Below are 20880 nucleotides of genomic sequence, written 5' to 3'. Positions count from 1 at the left end.
GGGGTGCTGGAGCCTATTCCAGTTGTCTTCAGGCGAGAGAGGCGGGGTGCACCCTGGACTGGTGGCCAGCCAATCACAGGGCACATATGGACAAACAACCATTCACACTCACATTCATACCTATGGACAATTTGGAGTCGCTAATTAACCTAGCATGTTTTTGGAATGTGGGAGGAAACCGGAATACCCGGAGAAAACCCACGCATGCACAGGGAGAACATGCAAACTCCACACAGAGATGGCCGAGGGTGGGATTGAACCCTGGTCTCCTAGCTGTGAGGTCTGCGCGCTAACCACTCGACCGCCGTGCTGCCCTTTTTTGTTATTATTATTATTATTATTATTATTCATTCATTCATTCATTTTCTACCGCTTATCCTCACAAGGTTTGTGGGGGTGCTGGAGCCTATCTCAGCTATCTTGATGCGAGAGGCGGGGTACACCCTGGACTGGTGGCCAGCCAATCACAGGGCACATATAGACAAACAACCATTCACACTCACATTCATACCTATGGACAATTTGGAGTCGCTAATTAACCTAGCATGTTTTTGGAATGTGGGAGGAAACCGGAGTACCCGGAGAAAACCCACAGAGGGTGGAATTGAACTCGGGTCTCCTCGCTGTGAGGCCTGCACGCTAACCACTAGTCCACCGTGCAGCCTATTAATATCATTAATAATATTCTGTTTAATATATATAATAATAATAGTTTGGTCTGGAACCAATGACAAGAGAACTGGGTGTTCATATGAACCAACCGCAGGAGGTCTGAGTTCCATGGCAGTTAGACATTATGGTGACTTCTTTACCACACAACTATTCTGTTACCAAATGAGAGTTTGAAGATTGGACTTCGACTCCAGCGTCATTTCATTCATTCACTCATTCATGTCGCAACAAATGTCGGCTACATTTGAATTGGTGTGAAATGACAAAGTTCCCAAAGGACAAACATGACGTCACAGCTGATGGTTCGTGTTTAACAAGACAGTGAGGACTCGCTGTGTTCAACTTCTGTGCAAAAACAGGAAACACTGTCCAAGGCGACAATAGTAGCATAGTGTATAGATAGCGAGGAAGGGGAATACAATGGGAGGAAGTAATCAGTGATTGGAAAGGGTGGACACTGTGATTACAACTGGATTTAGACAGAGGAAGAAAGCTACTACATGTCACCGTATGGGGCTGCATGAGTGCTGCCAACGCCTGGGGTGTCAGTAATGACAAAACTAGCACCTTTTTCAATTGTTATGGAGTCACTGATAACTGTGTTTTGTTTAAAGTCAAGCACGGTGGTGGTCATGTCACCGTATGGGGCTGCATGAGTGCTGCCAACACCAGAGGTGTCACTGACGACAAAATTAGCACCTTTTTCGATTGTTATGGAGTCACTGATAACAGTGTCTTGCTTACAGTCAAGCACGGTGGTGGTCATGTCACCGTATGGGGCTGCATGAGTGCTGCCAACACCAGAGGTGTCACCAACGACAAAACTCGCACCTTTTTGGATTGTTATGGAGTCACTGATAACTTTTTTGCTTAAATTCAAGCATGGTGGTGGTCATGTCACCGTATGGGGCTGCACGAGTGCTGCCAACAACAGAGGTGTCACTAACGACAAAATTAGCACCTTTTTCGATTGTTATGGAGTCTCTGATAACTGTGTCTTGCTTACGGTCAAGCGCGGTGGTGGTCATGTCACCGTATGGGGCTGCATGAGTGCTGCCAACACCAGAGGTGTCAGTAACGACAAAACTAGCACCTTTTTGGATTGTTATGGAGTCACTGATAACTGTGTTTTGCTTAAATTCAAGCACGGTGGTGGTCATGTCACCGTATGGGGCTGCATGAGTGCTGCCAAGACTGGAGGTGTCACTAACGACAAAACTAGCACCTTTTTCGATTGTTATCCAGTCACTGATAACTGTGTCTTGCCTCCAGTCAAGCACGGTGGTTGTCATGTCACCGTATGGGGCTGCATGAGTGCTGCCAACACGTGAGGTGTCACTAACGACAAAACTAGCACTTTTTTGGATTGTTATGGAGCCACTGATAACTGTGTTTTGTTTAAAGTCAAGCACGGTGGTGGTCATGTCACCATGTTGGTCTGCACGAGTGCTGCCAACAATGGAGGTGTCACTAACGACAAAACTCGCACCTTTTTGGATTGTTATGGAGTCACTGATAACTGTTTTGCTTAACTTCAAGCATGGTGGTGGTTATGTCACCGTATGGGGCTGCACGAGTGCTGCCAACAACAGAGGTGTCACTAACGACAAAATTAGCACCTTTTTCGATTGTTATGGAGTCTCTGATAACTGTGTCTTGCTTACGGTCAAGCGCGGTGGTGGTCATGTCACCGTATGGGGCTGCATGAGTGCTGCCAACAACGGAGGTGTCAGTAACAACAAAAGTAGCACCTTTTTGGATTGTTATGGAGTCACTCATAACTGTGTTTTGCTTAAATTCAAGCACAGTGGTGGTCATGTCACCGTATGGGGCTGCATGAGTGCTGCCAACAACGGAGGTGTCGCCAACAACAAAACTAACACCTTTTTCAATTGTTATGGAGTCACTGATAACTGTGTCTTGCTTACGGTCAAGCACGGTGGTGGTCATGTCACCATATGGGGCTGCATGAGTGCTGCCAACACCTGGGGTGTCAGTAATGACAAAACTAGCACCTTTTTCGATTGTTATGGAGTCACTGATAACTGTGTTTTGCTTAAATTCAAGCATGGTGGTGGTCATGTCACCGTATGGGGCTGCATGAGTGCTGCCAACAACGGAGGTGTCACCAACAACAAAACTAGCACCTTTTTCAATTGTTATGGAGTCACTGATAACTGTTTTGCTTAAAGTCAAGCACAGTGATGGTCATGTCACTGTATGGGGCTGCATGAGTGCTGCCAACAACAGAGGTGTCACTAACGACAAAACCAGCACCTTTTTTGATTGTTATGGAGTCACTGATAACTGTGTCTTGCTTACAGTCAAGCACCGTGGTGGTCATGTCGCCGTATGGGGCTGCATGAGTGCTGCCAACACCTGGGGTGTCAGTAATGACAAAACTAGCACCTTTTTCGATTGTTATGGAGTCACTGATAACTGTGTCTTGCTTACAGTCAAGCGTGGTGGTGATCATGTCGCCGTATGGGGCTGCATGAGTGCTGCCAACAACGGAGGTGTCAGTAACAACAAAAGTAGCACCTTTTTGGATTGTTATGGAGTCACTCATAACTGTGTTTTGCTTAAATTCAAGCACAGTGGTGGTCATGTCACCGTATGGGGCTGCATGAGTGCTGCCAACAACGGAGGTGTCGCCAACAACAAAACTAACACCTTTTTCAATAGTTATGGAGTCACTGATAACTGTGTCTTGCTTACGGTCAAGCACGGTGGTGGTCATGTCACCATATGGGGCTGCATGAGTGCTGCCAACACCTGGGGTGTCAGTAATGACAAAACTAGCACCTTTTTCGATTGTTATGGAGTCACTGATAACTGTGTTTTGCTTAAATTCAAGCATGGTGGTGGTCATGTCACCGTATGGGGCTGCATGAGTGCTGCCAACACCTGGGGTGTCAGTAATGACAAAACTAGCACCTTTTTCGATTGTTATGGAGTCACTGATAACTGTGTTTTGCTTAAATTCAAGCATGGTGGTGGTCATGTCACCGTATGGGGCTGCATGAGTGCTGCCAACAACGGAGGTGTCACCAACAACAAAACTAGCACCTTTTTCAATTGTTATGGAGTCACTGATAACTGTTTTGCTTAAAGTCAAGCACAGTGATGGTCATGTCACTGTATGGGGCTGCATGAGTGCTGCCAACAACAGAGGTGTCACTAACGACAAAACCAGCACCTTTTTTGATTGTTATGGAGTCACTGATAACTGTGTCTTGCTTACAGTCAAGCACCGTGGTGGTCATGTCGCTGTATGGGGCTGCATGAGTGTTGCCAACACTCGAGGTGTCACTAACGACAAAATTAGCACCAAAATTAAATGGTCATGTGATATGAGTTTTAAGTTGTAAATGATAATAATCCTGCTGACTCTTTCTGTGCATTTTATATCACAACCCCGTTAGCTGGACGAGTTAACGGGGGCGGTAATGGATTTGTTTTCCTGGTCACATCACATGCTAGCACGGCCGCTTGTTGCTAGGCAGTCGAGTCGATAGGGCGCAGTCAGTACAGCCCTGTAGGCTAATGGACTGACCGTTGGACTGTCGGAGGGTGTCTTCGTGTGTCCTGTCGACGCCGTGACCCCGGACTGACCCTGCTCTTCTTGAGGAATGTGACCCCAGGCTAGGTCGTCTTGTTGGGAACTGGTCAGACTGCTACCGCTACATCCCATTGTTGTTTTTATCTCGTCTTACAAGGTCACCGTGGTGTGTTGTTGTTGGTCTATGCTTTCTATGAAGGAATAAATAAACAAACACACACAAAACATATTTTTTAGCATGTTAACATCTAGCATGCTAGCGCTAAGCGTTAATGTAAGATAATACCTGAAAAAATAGCTACAGTGCTAACGCGCAAATGTTAACATACTCCCATGCTAATAGTTAGCATATTAACCTTGAACATGAAAACTGCCTCTTTAGCTTTATATGTACATTTCAAAATAGTAAAAATGCTAACATAAGAAAAAATGCTAATGTTAAAGATCAATAACGTAGCTATCTAGCTATCTCTTCGAGACATGCTAATAGATCTAACTGCATGGCGTCAGCCATGGTAGAGTGAAAAGAAGTTCTCCTCCCATTCGGTGTGGAACTGGTACATATTTGGCTTCTTTTTCCACTTTTTAAACCCTTTTTATAGTTTACAATACAGTAAATAAATTGGCGACAAACTAGATCGCTTGTTTACTTGCTAATGTTGGAACCCATTTCTGTCTCTTTGTAAATAAAAGAATAATAGCAAGGTAAAGGTGACTATAGGGGTGTTATTTCATGTTCACAGGGCTCTAATAATGGTAATGATTGTCTTTAGAAAGTCATAAACAGGTTTGATTTGCCCTAACTATGAATATATTATGCCTGTAAGTTATGTGCAACTGTTTGTTTTGTGTGTGTGTCTTTGACTAGGTATCTGCGTCAAATGCGGCAAAGGCGTTTACGGAGCGAGCCAAGCCTGCCAGGCCATGGGGAACCTGTATCACACCAACTGCTTCACCTGCTGCTCCTGCGGTGAGTCAGATTATGAAAAAATAATAATAGAGTCAAAACAAACTGGCCTGCTTACCACCAGTGTGGCTCAAACGCATCCGTATCTGCAGTTGCCATAGTGACGCATGGATCATCCTGATACACACCCTAAGGCATATTTAAAATACACAGTATTGGAGCATCTAATCAGTCTGGATGGAACAATCTAAGAATTATGAACTGAATAATATCAGAATAATAAACTCTTAAAAGAGAGTAATGTTAGCTGTGTTTTTGTTGATAAAAAAAAAAAAAATCAGAAAAATAAATAAAAATTACAAATTGCAACTTTTTCGAAAAATACAACAAATTTAAAATTTATTAATTAAAAATTGATTAATGCACCGTTTTGCTTAAAGTCAAGCGCGGTGGTGGTCATGTCACCGTATGGGGCTGCATGAGTGCTCCCAACACTGGAGGTGTCACTAATGACAAAACTAGCACCTTTTTAGATTGTTATGGAGTCACTGATAACTGTGTTTTGCTTACAGTCAAGCACGGTGGTGGTCATGTCACCTTATGGGGCTGCATGAGTGCTGCCAACACTGGAGGTGTCACCAACAACAAAACTAGCACCTTTTCCAATTGTTATGGAGTCACTGATAACTGTGTTTTACTTACAGTCAAACACGGTGGTGGTCATGTCGTCGTATGGGGTTGCATGAGTGCTGCCAACACTCGAGGTGTCACTAACAACAAAACTCGCACCTTTTTAGATTGTTATGGAGTCACTGATAACTGTGTTTTGCTTAAAGTCAAGCACGGTGGTGGTCATGTCGCCGTATGGGGCTGCATGAGTGCTGCCAACACCGGAGGTATCACTAACGACAAAACTAGCACCTTTTTCGATTGCTATGGAGTCACTGATAACTGTGTTTTGCTTACAGTCAAGCACGGTGGTGGTCATGTCACCTTATGGGGCTGCATGAGTGCTGCCAACACTGGAGGTGTCACCAACAACAAAACTAGCACCTTTTCCAATTGTTATGGAGTCACTGATAACTGTGTTTTGCTTACAGTCAAGCACGGTGGTGGTCATGTCGTCGTATGGGGTTGCATGAGTGCTGCCAACACTCGAGGTGTCACTAACAACAAAACTCGCACCTTTTTAGATTGTTATGGAGTCACTGATAACTGTGTCTTGCTTACAGTCAAGCACAGTGGTGGTCATGTCACTGTATGGGGCTGCATGAGTGCTGCCAACACTCGAGGTGTCACCAACGACAAAACTAGCACCTTTTTCGATTGTTATGGAGTCACTGATAACTGTGTTTTGCTTACAGTCAAGCGCGGTGGTGGTCATGTCACCGTATGGGGCTGCATGAGTGCTCCCAACACTGGAGGTGTCACTAATGACAAAACTAGCACCTTTTTAGATTGTTATGGAGTCACTGATAACTGTGTTTTGCTTAAAGTCAAGCACGGTGGTGGTCATGTCGCCGTATGGGGCTGCATGAGTGCTGCCAACACTCGAGGTGTCACCAACAACAAAACTAGCACCTTTTTAGATTGTTATGGAGTCACTGATAACTGTGTTTTGCTTACAGTCAAGCACGGTGGTGGTCATGTCACCTTATGGGGCTGCATGAGTGCTGCCAACACTCGAGGTGTCACTAACAACAAAACTCGCACCTTTTTAGATTGTTATGGAGTCACTGATAACTGTGTTTTGCTTAAAGTCAAGCACGGTGGTGGTCATGTCGCCGTATGGGGCTGCATGAGTGCTGCCAACACTCGAGGTGTCACCAACAACAAAACTAGCACCTTTTTCGATTGTTATGGAGTCACTGATAACGGTGTCTTGCTTACAGTCAAGCGCGGTGGTGGTCATGTCGCCGTATGGGGCTGCATGAGTGCTGCCAACACTCGAGGTGTCACCAACAACAAAACTAGCACCTTTTTCGATTGTTATGGAGTCACTGATAACGGTGTCTTGCTTACAGTCAAGCGCGGTGGTGGTCATGTCGCCGTATGGGGCTGCATGAGTGCTGCCAACACTCGAGGTGTCACTAACAACAAAACTCGCACCTTTTTAGATTGTTATGGAGTCACTGATAACTGTGTCTTGCTTACAGTCAAGCACAGTGGTGGTCATGTCGCCGTATGGGGCTGCATGAGTGCTGCCAACAAACACCGGAGGTGTCACCAACGACAAAACTAGCACCTTTTTCGATCGTTATGGAGTCATTGATAACTGTGTCTTGCAAACTCCACACAGAGATGGCCGAGGGTGGAATTGAACCCTGGTCTCCTAGCTGTGAGGTCTGCATGTTAACCACTCGTCCGCCGTGCAGCCCAGGCAAAATAATCCGACTCAATAATGAATTGAGTTCAAGTACAGTGTGTGTCCAGAGTCTAGAAAGTGTGTGTGTGTTTGGGTGGTTCCTGTCACCCGACTCCGCCACCCACCTCTCCCATTTCCAGGGGAAACAAGAGGAAGATGTCGGGAAAGAGCCTTTTCATCCAGGTTGCTCCCATTCATACGTGCACTCCACACGGATACTGATCCGCCCCGCGGCCCTCCCGGCTCTGGAAGACCTGCCTATAAATTCACACGGAAACCGAACACGCATACTTTCCTGTTTTATTGTGTCCGAAGAAGAAAGAGGGGCCGGTTTCCAGTTGCGGGGTTTGTGGGATTTGAACCAAGTAGAGTCCAGGTACCTGATCCTTTTAGTGTGTTCTTGTGTTTACATTAGGGTTGTAACCGTACACTGTAATTACCGTTTGGTATGCGCCTCGGTTTAAGGTCAAGGTTCGGTTAATTTTCAGTACAGTAGGAGAGGAATATGCTACAAAACATATGTAACACTCCATACGCGTATTTACCGAACCATACTTTTGTATATATGTATGTATGTATGTATATATATGTATGTATGTATGTATGTATATATATGTATGTATGTATGTATGTATATATATATATATGGATGTATATATATATTTGTATATATATGTAAAAATTAATTATAATGTATAATGTACGTATATGTAAAATTAATTATAATAATGAATAATTAATTATAATTAATTGTATGATGAATTATATATATATGCATGTGTGTAATATAAATTAATAATTATAAACGGCACCCGGGCCACACTTTGGACACCCCTGAAGTAGGGGGTTATGGTAAAAGTACGATTCTATACTTAAAAAAAAAACAACAAAAAAAAATATATATATACACTTATACGTATATATACTTATACGTATACTTACTACGATACGGTTCGATATATTTTTAAATTATATATATATATATATATATATATATATATATATATATATATATATATATACGTATATATACGTATATATATGTATAGAATTTAATAAGAACATGTAAAAAAAAGCAAACATTGAAAAAATCTGCAGTAATTTTACAAGAATAAAGTCAAAATATTAAGAGAAAAAAGTCATTATTTTATGTAATGTACTATTAATGATATAATATTGTATATAATAAATAATGTAATATTACATTATTAATAATGTAATATTACGTAATAATGTAATATTATGTAATAATAATGTATTATTATGTAATAAAATATATAAAATAAAAATTATTAAAAATAATAAAAAAATAAAAAATAAATAAATAAATAAAAAACAAACAAACTAATTTTTTGTAATTAATTGGGGGGAAAAAAGTGGGAGTAAAGTGAAATTATTATTGGTATTATATTATGAAAAGAATATTCCCGAAGATTATTTAAGAAGAAAGCTGTAATATTTGTCAAATTTATAAAACCTGCATTACCCGCATCATAAAGCTTAGAAATAAATCAAACATCCTAGCATACCTACATGTGTTGCTTTCCATTTTTCAGTTCATGGTCCTCGCTAGAAAAGCTTTTGGACACCCCTGCCTGAGTTTATATGCAACCTTTTTACTACCTGGCCTCCGAATCGCATTTCCTCTGTTTATATTCCCGGGCTATTTTGCTTGGTGGGGGGATGGCGTCATAAAACAGCTTTAAGGAACTTTTATTGCCATTTGACACAAACCAAACAGCCGCTAAGAGAATTATTGTTGCGTTTAGTTGGGAAAATCATGTCGGCCATTAGCGAACAAGTCACATTGGGTGCTGGTTGTTTGCCCGTCCCGTCACTCGAGATGGTTTATGGTTCATGTAAACTACAGTGATGGATCGTTTGACCCCCTCCGTTCAATGGGAATGTTTTTCTTTTTAGGGTTCCGAGCTGTGACGTTTCAAGAGTTCCTGCTCTTGTCATAACACAAGCTAGTGATTTATAAGAAGCTGCGTTCGTATGTTCTGTGCAGTATTTGTTTTTGGCGTTGTTGTTGTTGATGTTGATGATGTTGGGCCCCGAAGTAGGGGCCCAACGCCGGTAGCTTTGGGCTTTGTTTAACCGTGCATAATTGAGCCGTCCTCTTTGGCTTTTACTCCCATGGTTGCACCCTTTTTCATGAAACGGACAAGAATGCAAACGACCCTCCTCCACTTCAACCAACCTTCCACGGAGGAACCTTAATCGGGCGGTCGGGTCCCCTGGGAGCACCCAGGACACCTGCGCACAACTGGAAATGTGGCTCCGACAGATTACGCAAGCTCCCGAGCAAAGATCATGAAAGTAAATGCAACCTTTATAAGCGCAGAATTGATATAGGTGGATATACGGTGGTCATTGCTTAACTTGAAGGTTCGATTCTCCCAGCCATTTTTCAAAAGACTGATCTTTCAAGGCGCACACAATATTATGTTCTATGGCTATATGAACACGGAACCTACCAAAAGAAAGGTTAGACTCATGTCTTTCATCAGAAAAAAAACTTTGTTTCTATCTTTCTCTGCTCTTTAGTAATCAGCAGTAGAACATAGGTAAGTTTCAGGGAAATATCAGCTCCCGACTACAGTAGAAAAGGGAGAAAAACTGTTTTTTTGTGAAAAGATACATTTCTTTGAAGTTGTTCCCGATGCTATGTCCTCCGTGGGTAAATGTGATCACAGAAAAAAAGAAAAGAAAATGGTGTTGGCAGCACTCATGCAGCCCCATAGGGTGACATCACCACCACCGTGCTTGACCGTAAGCAAGACACAGTTATCAGTGACTCCAAAACAATCCAAAAAGGTGCTAGTTTTGTCGTTAGTGACACCTCCGGTGTTGGCAGCACTCATGCAGCCCCATACGGTGACATGACCACCACCATGCTTGACCTTAAGCAAAACACAGTTATCAGTGACTCCATAACAATCCAAAAAGGTGCTAGTTTTGGTGTTAGTGACACCTCCAGTGTTGGCAGCACTCATGCGGCCCCATATGGTGACATGACCACCACCGTGCTTTACTGTAAGCAAGACACAGTTATCAGTGACTCCATAACAATCCAAAAAGGTGCTAGTTTTGGTGTTAGTGACACGTCCAGTGTTGGCAGCACTCATGCGGCCCCATATGGTGACATGACCACCACCGTGCTTTGCTGTAAGCAAGACACAGTTATCAGTGACTCCATAACAATCGAAAAAGGTGCTAGTTTTGTCGTTAGTGACACCTCCGTTGTTGGCAGCACTCATGCAGTCCCATATGGTGACATGACCACCACCATACTTAACTTTAAGCAAGACACAGTTATCAGTGACTCCATAACAATCCAAAAGGTGCTAGTTTTGTTGTCAGTGACACCTCTGGTGTTGGCAGCACTCATGCAGCCCCATATGGTGACATGACCACCACAGTGCTTGACCGTAAACAAGACACAGTTATCAGTGACTCCATAACAAACCAAAAAGGTGCTAATTTTGTCGTTAGTGACACCGCCGGTGTTGGCAGCACTCATGCAGCCCCATATGGCGACATGACCACCACCATGCTTGTCTTTAAGCAAGACACAGTTATCAGTGAATCCATAACAATTGAAAAAGGTGCTAGTTTTGTCGTTAGTGACACCTCCGGTGTTGGCAGCACTCATGCAGCCCCATACGGTGACAAGACCACCACCGTGCTTGACCGTAAGCAAGACACAGTTATCAGTGACTTCATAACAATCAAAAAAGGTGCTAGTTTTGCCGTTAGTGACACCTCCGGTGTTGGCAGCACTCATGCAGCCCCATACGGCGACATGACCACCACCGTGCTTGACTGTAAGCAAGACACAGTTATCAGTGACTCCATAACAATCAAAAAAGGTGCTAGTTTTGTCGTTAGTGACACCGCCGGTGTTGGCAGCACTCATGCAGCCCCCCCCCCAAAAAAAAGAAAAGGAGCGCCCCCATCGACAGTACAATTGGAACTGCCATCCAATCATACGTGGACAGTGATTCCCTGAGTCAGAATCAAACCGTGGACCTTTTTGCTGTGAGGCTGTGATGCTTATCCGCCCGTCCAATGAAGCTGCCTTGAATGAGCGTTTGTTCAAGGTTTGTTTTGGCCTGCCATCATTTGGTCTGAAGGACACTTCAATGCGCTCTGAAGCTTCATGTTTTCCTTGCAATGTTTTTTTTTTTCTCGTGTGAAGCAAATTGTCAGTCATTAATATGATGAGTCATTCCCAATTTAAAAATAACCATCTAAAAGTAGAAGACAGTTATACCTTCCAGCCTTCCAGGCAGTGGGAATCTTGGAATGACAGGAAACATTGTGCTCTCTGTACTTTGTTCCTGTTATGTCTTTAGGAACAACTAAAGGAAATATTGTGTTTAGAAATTGTGACCTGGTGTCTTTACAAGTGTGATCCCAGTTGGGGGGTGGGGGGGGTGAACGTTGAAGGGCGAAGTGGAGTTTATATCCTGTTTAAAAAAAAACGAAGGTTGGGAAGCACTGTTTTCCTGGAATGTTGACTGTGAAACCATTTTGGGTCTTGAACGTCATTCCAGTGAAAGCGTTGCATGTCGCCACTGGTTCAAACCCAGTGTCCAGACCGACCGACTCGCTAGCATCTTTTCCTCATTTGTCTTGATTATCCTTTGATTGGAACTTGGGATAAGACGGCGTTGGAATGTGGTTTGTTTGCCATTTCCTCCTGTGTCCCTCAAGGGCTGGACGGCAGCTAGTGGTCCCAACTGGTGAGGAGTGGCTGGAGTAGAGTCTTCTTATGGAGAATGGATCATGCGCACGTTTCCCCTCAGTGAACCACAGCACTCATGCACACATCTGGTGTTGGCAGCACTCATGCAGCCCCATACGGCGACATGACCACCACCGTGCTTGACTTTAATCACGACACAGTTATCAGTGACTCCATAACAATCGAAAAAGGTGCTAGTTTTGTCGTTAGGGACACTTACGGTGTTGGCAGCACTCATGCATTCCCATACGGTAACATGACCACCACCATGCTTGACCGTAAGCAAGACACAGTTATTAGTGACTCCATAACAATCTAAAAAGGTGCTAGTTTTGTTGTCTGTGACACCTCAGGTGTTGGCAGCACTCATGCAGCCCCATACGGTGACATGACCACCACCGTGCTTGACTTTAAGCAGGACACAGTTATCAGTGACTCCATAACAATCCAAAAAGGTGCTAGTTTTGTCGTTGGTGACACTTCCGGTGTTGGCAGCACTCATGCAGCCTCATACAGTGACATGACCACCACCGTGCTTGACTTTAAGCAGGACACAGTTATCAGTGACTCCATAACAATCCAAAAATGTGCTAGTTTTGTCGTTAGTGACACCTCCAGTGTTGGCAGCACTCATGCAGCCCCATACGGCAACATGACCACCATCGTGGTTGACTCTAAGCAAGACACAGTTATCAGTGACTCCATAACAATCCAAAAAGGTGCTAGTTTTGTTGTTAGTGACACCTCCGGTGTTGGCAGCACTCATGCAGCCCCATACGGCGACATGACTGTCAGCAAAACACAATTATCAGTGACTCCACAACAATCCAAAAAGGTGCTAGTTTTGTCGTTAGTGACACCTCCGGTGTTAGCAGCACTCATGCAGCGCCATACGATGACATGACCACCACCGTGCTTGATTTTAACCAAACCACAGTTATCAGTGACTCCATAACAATTGAAAAAGGTGCTAGTTTTGTTGTCAGTGACACCTCAGGTGTTGGCAGCACTCATGCAGCCCCATACGGCGACACGACCACCACCGTGCTTGATTTTAACCAAACCACAGTTATCAGTGACTCCATAACAATCGAAAAAGGTGCTAGTTTTGTTGTTGGTGACACCTCCGGTGTTGGCAGCACTCATGCAGCCCTGGACCGTCACAATACATTTCAATACAATTCCATGCTCCATTTGTGTGGCCAACTGACAATAATAATAATAATAATAATAATAATAATACCAAAAATAAAACAACCCAAATTTTGTGCTAGTTTTTTCTCATTCCAAAAGAGGGCACGTCCTCAACAAAAGGCCTGGAGGAGACTGAGGCGGGGAACTCTGGGCTCCCCCTTCCTGTCCTGGGCGAGGGCAAGTGTTGGAGAGGTACCGGCGGGGGTGTTGAATGGGACCAGCTAGTGACCTCAGGCAGAAGGAATGTCCCCGTTTGCTCAGTCGGCCCGCTCCCCTAGCAGCGCACCGCGCAGTCATCAACGCCGGGGCCTTTGTGTTTCACCTCCCAGACCCCCAAACCTCCAAGCAGGGGCCACAGACGAGCCTGCGCTGACACCTCGCAACCCCCGCGCACTCCCCTCTATAATCTCACTGTTCTCGCAAAGGTTGGCCCTCTCTCCGAAGCGAGGCTTTGTTGAGGAACGCCGTCTCTTAACAAGTGTGGCTTCTTCGCACGGCCTCTTTGCCGGGCGCGAGCGAAAATGCTAATTGCTCCCCAGTCCCCAAGTCTTAAAAGTCCCACCTATTGTGTGCGCGGCATTCCTCGGCCGCTGGGGCCATTTAGGCGGTGCCTTAATGTATGACCATCTCCCAGCACTTGTGACACGGCGTTTGTGTGTGAAATATAGCGATTGCATAAATTTCACTGTTAAATGAGAGGACGATAGGACAGGGAATGGGGAAGGGGGCAGGGGGGGGTGCCGTGTCTTTCGTTTCTTCCCATGCGGGGACACCCATAAAACTGTGGCCCGGGACAACAATTAAATCTGACTACTAATCCAGCAGATTTATTAGAGCCGTGTGCGGCGTCCACCAGGCTCGGGTGAAGTCATCACCCGGGGGGGGGGGGGGGGGGGGCGGAGTTCCGCATAAGCCAGATTGTTGCGGAATTATCTTTTTTGATCAAATTCATGCTGCTAGATTTTGGTTAATTAAGCCTTTGTGTTTTGCTATGAGTTGTTTCTAAATTTTAGTCGTGTTTTTCACCTTATTTATCAAATTTATTCATCTCCATTACAACCTCATATTACAAATATACAACATAAGGTGGACAGAAATTTCAATATTTCAATATCGAACAAAGCAAAATTTGTTCTCAATCAGAAATCACTCCACACTCTTTATTGCTCTCTGCTTCTACCATATCTTACTTATTGTGTGGAAATATGGGCTAATAACTATAAAAGCAATCTTCACTGGCTAAATGTACTGCAAAAAAGGCCAGTAAGGATAATTCATACTGCCGCCTACAGAGAACATACTAACTCCTTATTTGTAAAATGACAAATACTTCAACTTGCTGATATAGTTCATCTTCAAACAACTAAAATAATGCATAAGGCTTAAGTTGCTGTTGACATAAAATTAGAGAATGGGTCATTTCTGTGAAAAATGGGTAAATTTCTGCCGACACGTGTTGAAGTATTGTTAATCTCGTTATTGCTACGCAGTGGGAAGCAACAATATCAATGATACCCGCTGTCATCTAAACAGCATTAAAGCATCCGCACCGTGACTTCCTGTTCAGTGCAAAGTAAGCTTCAGCTAAATAAAAGCATGGTATGAACCATTTGCACATGTACTAAAGCTTTATTGTCATTCTAGTCAAATCAGTGATATTACGAGGAGTATAAAACATGACTAAAATACACGTGTTTTTTTATATACGCTACCGCTCAAAAGTTTGGGATCACTTGGAAATTTTGGTTTTTTTTTTCTTGGCAGTCCTGCTATGAAGTCCAGCATCCTGAAGTGGGCGCTTCACTGTTGATACTGACACTGGTGTTTGACGGGTACTACTTAGTACAGCTGCCAGGTGACGGCCTGTGAGGCGTCGTTTTTCTGTCCTTGTTAGACCAGTTTGTGCTGCTCTCTGAAGGGAGTAGTTAACAGCATGGTAAGAGTTTTTAGTTTTAGTTTAGATTTTTAGATGGCTTTTCTAATCATCTATTAGCCTTATAAAATGATGAAGTTGGATTAGCAGCCATACCAGGAGATTGATGCAGAGGACTGACAGTTGTTGATAGTAGGCCTATTTTATTTTATTTTATTTTATTTTATTTTATTTTATTTTATTTTATTTTATTTTATTTTATTTTATTTTATTTTATTTTATTTTATTTTATTTTATTTTATTTTATTTTATTTTATTTTATTTTATTTATTATTTATTATTTTACATAGTATCTTATTTTCTTAAACCCTGCATGCCCCCGTGTTTTCTATCTATCTATCCATCTATCCATCTATCCATCTATCCATCTATCCATCTATCCATCTGTCTATCTGTCTATCTGTCTATCTCTCTCGCTCTCTCGCTCTATCTATCTATCTATCTCTCTATCTCTCTATCTCTCTATCTTTCTATCTCTCTATCTCTCTATCTTTCTATCTTTCTATCTTTCTATCTTTCTATCTATCTCTCTATCTTTCTATCTATCTCTCTCTATCTCTCTCTATCTCTCTCTATCTCTCTATCTCTATCTCTCTCTCTCTCTCTCTCTCTAGCTCTCTATCTATCTCTATCTATCTCTCTATCTCTCTATCTCTCTATCTCTCTATCTATCTATCTATCTATCTATCTATCTATCTATCTATCTATCTATCTATCTATCTATCTATCTATCTATCTATCTATCTATCTATCTATCTATCTATCTATCTATCTCTATCTATCTATCTATCTCTATCTATCTATCTATCTCTATCTATCTATCTATCTATCTATCTCTATCTATCTCTATCTATCTATCTATCTCTATCTATCTCTATCTATCTATCTCTCTATCTCTATCTCTATCTAAAGCGTCTGAGTATTTTGAAAAGCGCTATACAAATAAAATGTATTATTATTATTATTATTATTATTATTATTATTATTATTATTATTATTAAATTTGCAAATGATCCCAAACTTTTAAGCGCTAGAGTATGTCGTTTCATGTCTAAAATTACTACAAAAATACGTTTCTGAGTCAAACAAATGTTGAAGAAAGTGCTACTATGTGCCATGGAAGGACTTCCTGTCTCTTGTTTATTCTGATGATGATTATTATTATTATTATTATCATTGGCGTGTTTTTGAACTGCTCACAATGCACGGAAAGGAGAAGGAAGAGGAGAGGGTGTGTTTTTTTTGGGGGGGGGGGGGTGTTATCAGGGTGCGGAGCTGTCTGCTGTATCGATCGTGGATGTCCCGTGAGTGGATTCCTGTTGAGATCAGTGCTCGGATTAATTAAATTGAGGCACAATGTCGACTGATTTCGGCCGACCATCTGCTCTGCGGCGCCGATTTGCTGCCGCCGCTGCCACTTTTAGTCGGACAGATTAAAACCGATATGCGAGCGTTGCCACGGCAGCATCAATGAAAATAAGCAGGGATACAAGATGATGTCCCCCTCCTTTCAAATATAACTGAGATTCATTCAGATCTATCAGTTTGGAAGAAGTTATAAAGCCATTTATAAAGCGTTGGGACTCCAGCACACTACAGTGAGAGCCATTATCCACAAATGGCAAAAACATGGATCTGTTTAATTTTCCCCAAACATTCCCTGCAATCTATTTTTAACTTTTTTGTTTTGTTTTGTTTTTAGGGAGACGACTGAGAGGGAAAGCCTTCTACAACGTCAACGGCAAAGTCTACTGCGAGGAGGACTTTCTGGTGTGTGACTGCGTAATGGTTTGCTCCATGGCCGCTGATGTTTTACACACTCATTTTATGACACTTTGAGTGATTTTTTTCTGGGGCAACATTACTTAAAAGTGCTAGTTTTATCGTTGGTGACACCTACGGTGTTGGCAGCACTCATGCAGCCCCATACGGCGACATCACCACCACCATGCTTGACTGTAAGCAAGACACAGTTATCAGTGACTCCATAACAATCCAAAAAGGTGCTAGTTTTGACGTTAGTGACACTTACGGTGTTGGCAGCACTCATGCAGCCCCATACGGCGACATCACCACCACCATGCTTGACTGTAAGCATGACACAGTTATCAGTGACTCCATAACAATCCAAAAAGGTGCTAGTTTTGTCGTTAGTGACACCTTCGGTTTTGGCAGCACTCATGCAGCCCCACACGGCGACATGACCACCACCGTGCTTGAATTTAAGCAAAACACAGTTATCAGTGACTCCATAACAATCCAAAAAGGTGCTAGTTTTGACGTTAGTGACACTTACGGTGTTGGCAGCACTCATGCAGCCCCATATGGCGACATGACCACCACCGTGCTTGAATTTACGCAAAACACAGTAATCAGTGACTCCATAACAATCCAAAAAGGTGCTAGTTTTGACGTTAGTGACACTTACGGTGTTGGCAGCACTCATGCAGCCCCATACGGTGACATGACCACCACCGTGCTTGACTGTAAGCAAGACACAGTTATCAGTGACTCCATAACAATCCAACCAAGAAAGTGCTAGTTTTGTCCTTAGTGACACTTACAGTGTTGGCAGCACTCATGCAGCCCCATACGGCGACATGACCACCACCATGCTTGACTGTAAGCATGACACAGTTATCAGTGACTCCATAACAATCCAAAAAGGTGCTAGTTTTGACGTTAGTGACACTTACGGTGTTGGCAGCACTCATGCAGCCCCATACGGCGACATCACCACCACCGTGCTTGACTGTAAGCAAGACACAGTTATCAGTGACTCCATAACAATCCAACCAAGAAAGTGCTAGTTTTGTCCTTAGTGACGCTTACAGTGTTGGCAGCACTCATGCAGCCCCATACGGCGACATGACCACCACCGTGCTTGAATTTAAGCAAAACACAGTTATCAGTGACTCCATAACAATCGAAAAAGGTGCTAGTTTTGACGTTAGTGACACTTACGGTGTTGGCAGCACTCATGCAGCCCCATACGGCGACATGACCACCACCATGCTTGACTGTAAGCATGACACAGTTATCAGTGACTCCATAACAATCCAAAAAGGTGCTAGTTTTGACGTTAGTGACACTTACGGTGTTGGCAGCACTCATGCAGCCCCATACGGTGACATGACCACCACCGTGCTTGACTGTAAGCAAGACACAGTTATCAGTGACTCCATAACAATCCAAAAAGGTGCTAGTTTTGTCGTTAGTGACACCTTCGGTTTTGGCAGCACTCATGCAGCCCCACACGGCGACATGACCACCACCGTGCTTGAATTTAAGCAAAACACAGTTATCAGTGACTCCATAACAATCCAAAAAGGTGCTAGTTTTGACGTTAGTGACACTTACGGTGTTGGCAGCACTCATGCAGCCCCATATGGCGACATGACCACCACCGTGCTTGAATTTACGCAAAACACAGTAATCAGTGACTCCATAACAATCCAAAAAGGTGCTAGTTTTGACGTTAGTGACACTTACGGTGTTGGCAGCACTCATGCAGCCCCATACGGTGACATGACCACCACCGTGCTTGACTGTAAGCAAGACACAGTTATCAGTGACTCCATAACAATCCAACCAAGAAAGTGCTAGTTTTGTCCTTAGTGACACTTACAGTGTTGGCAGCACTCATGCAGCCCCATACGGTGACATGACCACCACCGTGCTTGACTGTAAGCAAGACACAGTTATCAGTGACTCCATAACAATCCAAAAAGGTGCTAGTTTTGACGTTAGTGACACTTACGGTGTTGGCAGCACTCATGCAGCCCCATACGGTGACATGACCACCACCGTGCTTGAATTTACGCAAAACACAGTTATCAGTGACTCCATAACAATCGAAAAAGGTGCTAGTTTTGACGTTAGTGACACTTACGGTGTTGGCAGCACTCATGCAGCCCCATACGGCGACATGACCACCACCATGCTTGACTGTAAGCATGACACAGTTATCAGTGACTCCATAACAATCCAAAAAGGTGCTAGTTTTGACGTTAGTGACACTTACAGTGTTGGAAGCACTCATGCAGCCCCATACGGCGACATGACCACCACCATGCTTGACTGTAAGCATGACACAGTTATCAGTGACTCCATAACAATCCAAAAAGGTGCTAGTTTTGACGTTAGTGACACTTACGGTGTTGGCAGCACTCATGCAGCCCCATACGGCGACATCACCACCACCGTGCTTGACTGTAAGCAAGACACAGTTATCAGTGACTCCATAACAATCCAACCAAGAAAGTGCTAGTTTCGTCCTTAGTGACACTTACAGTGTTGGCAGCACTCATGCAGCCCCATACGGCGACATGACCACCACCGTGCTTGACTGTAAGCAAGACACAGTTATCAGTGACTCCATAACAATCCAAAAAGGTGCTAGTTTTGTCGTTAGTGACACCTTCGGTTTTGGCAGCACTCATGCAGCCCCATACGGCGACATGACCACCACCGTGCTTGAATTTAAGCAAAACACAGTTATCAGTGACTCCATAACAATCCAAAAAGGTGCTAGTTTTGACGTTAGTGACACTTACGGTGTTGGCAGCACTCATGCAGCCCCATACGGTGACATGACCACCACCGTGCTTGACTGTAAGCAAGACACAGTTATCAGTGACTCCATAACAATCCAACCAAGAAAGTGCTAGTTTTGTCCTTAGTGACACTTACAGTGTTGGCAGCACTCATGCAGCCCCATACGGTGACATGACCACCACCGTGCTTGACTGTAAGCAAGACACAGTTATCAGTGACTCCATAACAATCCAACCAAGAAAGTGCTAGTTTTGTCCTTAGTGACACTTACAGTGTTGGCAGCACTCATGCAGCCCCATACGGCGACATGACCACCACCGTGCTTGACTGTAAGCATGACACAGTTATCAGTGACTCCATAACAATCCAAAAATGTGCTAGTTTTGACGTTAGTGACACTTACGGTGTTGGCAGCACTCATGCAGCCCCATACGGTGACATGACCACCACCGTGCTTGACTGTAAGCATGACACAGTTATCAGTGACTCCATAACAATCCAAAAAGGTGCTAGTTTTGACGTTAGTGACACTTACGGTGTTGGCAGCACTCATGCAGCCCCATACGGTGACATGACCACCACCGTGCTTGACTGTAAGCAAGACACAGTTATCAGTGACTCCATAACAATCCAAAAAGGTGCTAGTTTTGTCGTTAGTGACACCTTCGGTTTTGGCAGCACTCATGCAGCCCCACACGGCGACATGACCACCACCGTGCTTGAATTTAAGCAAAACACAGTTATCAGTGACTCCATAACAATCCAAAAAGGTGCTAGTTTTGACGTTAGTGACACTTACGGTGTTGGCAGCACTCATGCAGCCCCATATGGCGACATGACCACCACCGTGCTTGAATTTACGCAAAACACAGTAATCAGTGACTCCATAACAATCCAAAAAGGTGCTAGTTTTGACGTTAGTGACACTTACGGTGTT

The 20880-nt window shown here is 43.6% G+C and overlaps 1 protein-coding gene across 1 annotated transcript in view; it reads left to right on the top strand.

Moving 5' to 3' along the window:
- The window catches only part of wtip (WT1 interacting protein), a 35878-nt gene that overhangs the window by 7433 nt on the left and 7565 nt on the right, over nt 1-20880 (top strand). Inside the window, exons 2-3 of the mRNA XM_058089563.1 lie at nt 5103-5204; nt 17089-17156. Of these exons, the coding sequence (XP_057945546.1) occupies nt 5103-5204; nt 17089-17156 (170 nt within the window). The remainder of the gene's footprint in view (nt 1-5102; nt 5205-17088; nt 17157-20880) is intronic.

Source organism: Doryrhamphus excisus, chromosome 12, assembly GCF_030265055.1.
Source record: "Doryrhamphus excisus isolate RoL2022-K1 chromosome 12, RoL_Dexc_1.0, whole genome shotgun sequence".
Classification (NCBI taxonomy): Eukaryota; Metazoa; Chordata; class Actinopteri; order Syngnathiformes; family Syngnathidae; genus Doryrhamphus; species Doryrhamphus excisus.
This window is presented reverse-complemented; position numbering and strand designations above follow the sequence as displayed.